Source organism: Melanostigma gelatinosum (assembly GCF_949748355.1).
Source record: "Melanostigma gelatinosum genome assembly, chromosome: 9".
Taxonomy (NCBI): domain Eukaryota; kingdom Metazoa; phylum Chordata; class Actinopteri; order Perciformes; family Zoarcidae; genus Melanostigma; species Melanostigma gelatinosum.
The window spans coordinates 3,567,509-3,574,366 of record NC_136642.1 but is presented as its reverse complement, the minus strand read 5'-3'; the positions used below and the strand labels follow the sequence as shown (position 1 = coordinate 3,574,366).

Below are 6,858 nucleotides of genomic sequence, written 5' to 3'. Positions count from 1 at the left end.
CCGTTACAGCAGGAGGATTGGTTGAGAATGGATAAATAATCAGCACTTCATAAACTGCTGAAGTATAATACGGAGATACAACAACAACTTCAGTTCAGAGAAGCAAAGCTGTCGGTCCAGCCTGATGCTCCTCACTCAAGACTTCACTCTGTGATACTTTAAAGGTTTTGTGTGGTTTTGGAGAGGACTTTCGCAATGTGCTCTTGAACTGCCATCTGAGGAAAAATAGCTGGTGTCAGCCTTTTTCTATGTGCTTTTGACCTGAGGAATTTGACCGCTAATGCTGGAAATGCTTAGTTGCAGATTTATTCTTTTTTTTTTTTTGCGCAATGTGCCTACTCCCTCTTTGATAATGCAACCCATGAAGCAACTTGTAATAATTAAAGCAACAGTGCGCAGCAGAACTGTAATATAATAATATTAAGTATGTTTTCTTATATATATACTGCATATAAGAAGTGGATTTTAATGGTGCAATCTGATTTAGTAAATGACTCCATTGAAACTAATTTCTACTTGCTAAAAAACTTGGAATTTTAAAAATGGATTTATGAATTGCTTCATCTCTTGAGGAGCTTTTCCTTCATGAAAATCTAGTTTTAAGTCGGACATTCTTTCAGCTGATACTGTGCTTCTCAAAAGCAAAGTGTTGCTTTCACCAGTTCAGTTCAGTGCAACAGTGTGGCTCATTGATCTGTTTTGAATGGTTTTTGGATAATGGAGCACTATTTTACAGAGGAATAAGATATATAGCGGTTACAAAGGCAATAGTTATTAGGATCAATTCATCGTTCATTATTTTGTCTTTTCATTGGATTTCTGGACGATTGTTATGGACCTATTCTCCCCTCATTTGTCTTCATGTGGTTTCACACTTGGTTGTTTGCCTTTACAGCGTCAGTATTACATCCCTGATAATCCAAAGTACAAACGTTATCCAATCAAACCAGCAAGTTGTGTCTCATATCATCCACCTTGCGGCAAATTATTAACATGAATGTTCTCTAATTTGACTGTGTTCAAGTACCATAAGGAAAAAGTGAAGATCAATTTCACATATGGCCTGGACTATCAGTGAAATTTGACATTTCCCCGCCTTATTCTTCAAAACCCTTTAACCTCTCGGTGCTGGAATAGTATTTACTGTAATGTGGGGTTTTAGCGAAGCTCAAGTTTTTTAAATCACACTTTAATATCGTTAAACGCTCCGGATCCCTGATCTGCCTGATAGCCGAAATGAGCCTTATCTACAAGGACAAAGACAAGTCGTCTGTGGTAAATCATCAATGATCAACAGCATGTGCCATGATAAGAGGTGCACATAAGTATCCCTGTGTGGTCCACATCAAGTCATATTCACCAACATAAGATAAACAGCGGCTCCTCGTCTTCTTCTGAGTCACTTTTGCAAGTCAAGGTATGTTGAAGTTGAATTAAGATGCTTTTAAATACAAAGTTTCTTCCTTGCCAGCAGCTATTCTTCTTATAACAGTTGATTCATGTTGTGCACTTTGGATATCAAACATCTGGAACAAAGATTGTTGTAAATTTCAACCAGTATTAAAGAATATGTTGATTCCTTCAGTTTAATTCTGTTATTGACTCTCTTGCATGTCTCAACCAGAACAATGACACACAGTTCAGTTCTGCCTCTGCTGCTCCTCCTGGGGACGTGCTCGGCTTACACCTATCGTAAGTATGATCTTTGTTCTACAACATTAAAGTCTCTCTTCACTCAAAAATGTGTTTTGCTGATTATTATATTCTTTCTTTTTGCTTCTCTTACATTCAGTCTGCACTAGCTGTACGTTGATTCATCAGGTGGACTCATTACCCGATCATGTTGACCTGTAACTGTTAGATGTGTCAATCAGCAACTATTTGCTCACAAGTTTGCCAAATCAATTTATATGGTGGCGATATATTATATGTTGTGTTCACAACTCTGCTCCCCCCAAGTGGCCAAGAATAAGGTTATTGCAGGTTTGCTCAGTTTCAAACATTTCTCCATAAAATATTTAACATATTTAAAATATCTAAACTGTCGCATTCACAGAAAATGTGGCCTTGCGTGGAAAAGCAACCCAGTCGCACCGTAATCCAGACTTGTATGGATTTGCCGACAATGCTATCGATGGAAATCGGGAATCGAACTACTTGGCTGGATCCTGCAGCTCCACTGTTGAATAGACCAACCCCTGGTGGAGAGTGGACCTGCTGGAGTCCTACATCGTCACCTCCATCACCGTCGCCAACAGAGGAGACTGCTGCGAGAACAGGATCAACGGGGCGGAGATTCACATCGGCAACTCTTTAAATAACAATGGTGCCGCAAACCCAGTGTGAGTGATGACTTCTTTTACAATACAAGGAAATTGTTTAGTAGACGTAAGCCACCCAAATCCTGCAACAGCTCATCTTATGATCGATGACTTTATATTGCTGTATACCTGTCAAGCACCCACCTGTAAAACGAATGAATGCTTCCTCTCTCTCTTTTAGGGTTGGTGTGATTTCTCATATCCCAGCAGGCAGGTCTTTAAAAATCACTTTTACCAGACCTGTGGAGGGACGTTATGTGACTGTGGTGCTACCTGGTTCAAAAAGAATTCTTACACTCTGTGAAGTGGAAGTCTACGGGTACCGTGCTCCAACTGGTGAGAACTGAACATGAGGCTGAAGCCAACAAGATGTGATTTTAAGTTGTGATGCCAACGCCTCATTTATTTATATCTAACTATCTAAAATATCTACAATCTAAAACATAGCGAGAATCACCAGCCAGCTGGTTTATTTTTAAACTGAATTAACATCTTTAAAACTGGTAAAACGTGAACAGAAACATTTTCTGAAAAGTTAAGATCAGCAAATTCGTCATAAATACAATACAGTCGACACATTTACTGCTGCTGCTGGTGCGTCCTTCAAGTTTTGCAGTGCCGATCCAAATAAACAACAGGCATCATCACAACTTTCCATCACTTCTCTATCTTTTACTGCTGTTTCTTCTGGAAAGCTGGAAAATGTCAACAATGTGCAAATAGTTGTGAACATCAGTTTAAAAAACATTTGGGACAACGATTGGGGCAACTTTGTGCAGAAAGCATCACGTTATCCATCAGGGCTGATGTTTGCAAATGTGTCCTTCATGCAGGAGAGAACCTGGCACTCCAAGGAAAAGCCACACAGTCGTCACTGCATGGCACTACAGGCATCGCAAATAACGCCATCGATGGGAATCGTGCACACTACTGGAACCAGGCTTCTTGTACTCACACAAATGCCAACTTTAACCCCTGGTGGCGACTGGACCTGGGCAAAACCCATAAAGTGTTTTCTGTCAACATAACCAACTCTATAGATGTTGTGCCACACCGACTTAATGGAGCTGAGATCCTCATTGGCGATTCGCTTGAAAACAATGGCAACAACAATCCCAGGTATAGTTTACAATCCTCAATACAACTAAAAGTTTGGGATTAATGGATATTTGTCATTGACTTTCTTTTTTCAAAATTTAGCAGTGACTTATATTTATCAAATTAATTTATTGGAGGATGAAAATGATCATTCGGTGAGATAAAGTTATTTCTTCTATCGCTAGGTGTGCTGTGATCTCAAGCATCCCTGGAGGTTTCACCGAAAACTTCCAGTGCAACGGGATGGACGGTCGCTACATTAACGTCGTCATTCCTGGAAGAAGCGAGTACCTGACCCTGTGTGAGGTGGAGGTGTACGGCTCCAGACTGGATTAGGTCTGAGGAGGCTCATAATGTAAAACAGTGACATTTTACATTGGTGATGTTCATCTGAGTCTCACGGTGCGATCACAGCTTAAAGGGACAGTTCACCACAGAGCTTTGGACATATGGGCCGTAGAGATGTCTGCCTGCACTTGAATGTAACAGAACTAGATGGCACTCGGCTTGTGGTGCTCAAAGCGCCAAAAATATACATTTAAAAAACTAGACACCAATGTCTCTTTTCTAGAAATCATGATCGGTTACTCAAGATAATCCTCAGACCTTGTTGTGAGCAGTTTTCATATTCATCCATGTCAATCATCATCGGTGTGTACAGAAACCAAACACATTTTCAATGCTTCTCTCGTTTTATTATCACATATTATAATGGACCTTATCGCTCCTTCTCTTCTGGGTTCACACTTCAATGTGACATTCCTGTACTTCACACATTGCAAGAATAAAAGCATGTTGCATTTACTGGACTGTCTGTGTCTGTGAGAGTCAAGAGGGCGCCATCCTGTGGCGACGCTATCCTGCTTTCTTAGTTTTTCCGTGCTGTGTGCGTGTTCAGCTGTGACAGATTTAAATGTTGCACCTAAGAGAGAGTACGAGTCTCTTGTATGTCAGCTGATATCAGACTCTTCCTGGCTGCAGAGAGTTTGTCCGTCCATCCAAGTGTAGGAGGGAGAGCAGGTTCACACCGTCTCTTCTTCTCTGAAGTGGATCGTAAAGATAAAGATCACCAGACTCGTTTCTTCATAAAGCAAATCAGTCCAGTCTGTGACACTCAGGCCCAAACCCCCTTAGGTTGAAGATGTAAATCTTAACTGAATTATGATTGGATTTTTTTTTCTTAAAGGCTCAGTAATTTCCTAAAACGAAGGGCAAAGGATGATTACCAACTGTGCAAAGCAGGGCACTTGATTCCCAAGTGTCCCAAAACCCACGGTTCATTGTGTGACAATAGTTTTGAGGTCATTTCAATAACTGTAACTTTGTTTGGGAGTTTGGGAATATACACTATTTGTACTAATTGACACAAGACAGGCCTCTAAGTGAGTGAGTCCTGCTTCATCATCTGGGTCCTAAAGTTCAAACTTAGCCTTGTTCTTATGTCGTGTGCTTTCTAAGTGGAGTTTTAAGTATCACCAAATCAAAACACGTTGCTCCACACAAACTACTTCTAATGTACTTCTAAAAATACACCTCCCAGCACATCTGAAGCTCAATAGGAGATAATACAAAAGGTTCAATGTGGAATGAATACAGGTACAATGAAAACAAAGAAAGAAAAAGAAACAAATGCAGGCTTTTTTTTGATGCTTTAATTTCCATGAAAGGTGAATATTCATCCAGTGAGAGAACAAAGACAAGTTCAGAATTATAAATTTAAATCTTCACTTCAGTCAAATTAATCTGCGACAGTTTTAAAAACCAAATCATGATCCAAACAAATACAAAAGTACAAAGTTCATACAAAATCATACATAGGCCTACATACACTACATTATTGTCACTGTAGGTTAAATACAATACAAATATACATATTATTATTGTTATTCTACAGGTATGGTTGGTGTGTTTTCTTTCCATGTGAACCAGAGTGTGTTTTATCTGTGTTTCTGTGTTTAGCCGTGACTCGGTGTGTGACGCAACTGTCATGGCTGTTGTATTCCTGAGGACCTAAAGAAGCTCAGTGTCAAGTGTTGTTTTTTAGGACCTTTTCTTCTGAGATGGCAAAGGCCAAGCGTTCGGCACGTTGCTGTTGCCACTGTTTTCAAGAGAATTTCCAATTCTGATCTCAGCCCCAACAAGTTGTAATGTAGGATCTATGTAGTTGGTTATGTTGACAGAAAACACTTTATGGGTTTTGCCCAGGTCCACTCGCCACCAGGCGTTAAAGTCTTGATTTGTGTAAGTACAAGAAGCCTGGTTCCAGTTGGTGGCACGATTGCCATCGATGGCATAATATGCCATGCCTGCATCATGCAGTGACGACTGTGTGGCTTTTCCTTGGATTGCCAAGTTCTCGTCTGCATAAAGAACACATTTGCAAACAACAGAACTGGTCATTACTTTTACTTGACGCTTTCTGCAGAACAAAGTCTATGTATGTCTTGAAACTGAAGTTCACTGTGAGCACATTGTTGCCATTTTCCAGCTTTCCAGAAGATACAGCAGTAACACATGGAAAAGTCATGGAGAGTTGGAAAGATGCCCGTTTTTAATTTGGATCAGCACTGCAAAACGTACAGGATGCACCAGCAGCTAGCAGTAGTAATTGTGTCAATGTTCAATTGTGTCATATCCGCAGTATGACAAATTTGCAAATCTTAACTTTACTGAATGAAAATTGGTGGACTGGTCAGTTTCACTATGTTACATGTTAGAGTTAAGACTCAATTTCGCTCAATTAAATACAACTTTGCAAAGAAGAGATTTATTAGTGACAGGAAGTGTTGCGTGCATCTATTTTCTGAATTCAAAGGAATGCAGTTCAAACTCTGGTGTGACCACATAGAAAATCACATCTTGTTGGCTTCAGCCTCATGTTCAGTTCTCACCAGTTGGAGCACGGTACCCGTAGACTTCCACTTCACAGAGTGTTTTGTGTTTTGTTGGTGAATATGACTTGATGTGGACCACACAGGGATATTTATGTGCACCTCTTATCATGGCACATACTGTTGGTCATTGATGATTTACCACAGACGACTTTGTCCCTGTAGATAAGGCAAATGTCATTCCTTTGTTTCTGTCTGGTGCTACTTTTTTAATTAGTAGATTCAAAATAAAATACTTTAAAGTCACATCAACAGCTCTTCTCACTAAAACATAAAAAAACATACAGACATAAAAACAGGGCAATAAAACAAGTGAAAACAAACAAAAGAAATAACACATCATAGTTTTTTATTAAGGAAGTGTAAATATTAAATCAGCTAGAGCTCAGCTAAATACTTAACTGATGCAGAATGCAAACAATAGTGGACATTCTACGCACTAGCGTCATGTTTAGATTCAATTTTCTGTCTAAACTTCTGAGTTATATTCTCATGTGTGTCAGAGGGAAAGAGCAGCTCAATATCAATGATTTTTAAGGTTGTGAGTA

At 39.6% G+C, this 6,858-nt stretch overlaps 1 protein-coding gene across 1 annotated transcript; it reads left to right on the top strand.

Moving 5' to 3' along the window:
* Positions 1-1,236: 1,236 nt before the first annotated feature.
* On the top strand, positions 1,237-3,755 carry LOC306782652 (fucolectin-like; the record flags this gene model as incomplete). The annotated part of the gene is made up of 5 exons (XM_079276096.1): positions 1,237-1,275; positions 2,191-2,342; positions 2,503-2,657; positions 3,155-3,440; positions 3,605-3,755. 5 exons carry the CDS (start codon positions 1,237-1,239, stop codon positions 3,753-3,755), a joined length of 783 nt encoding a protein of 260 aa, XP_079132222.1.
* Positions 3,756-6,858: the final 3,103 nt, after the last annotated feature.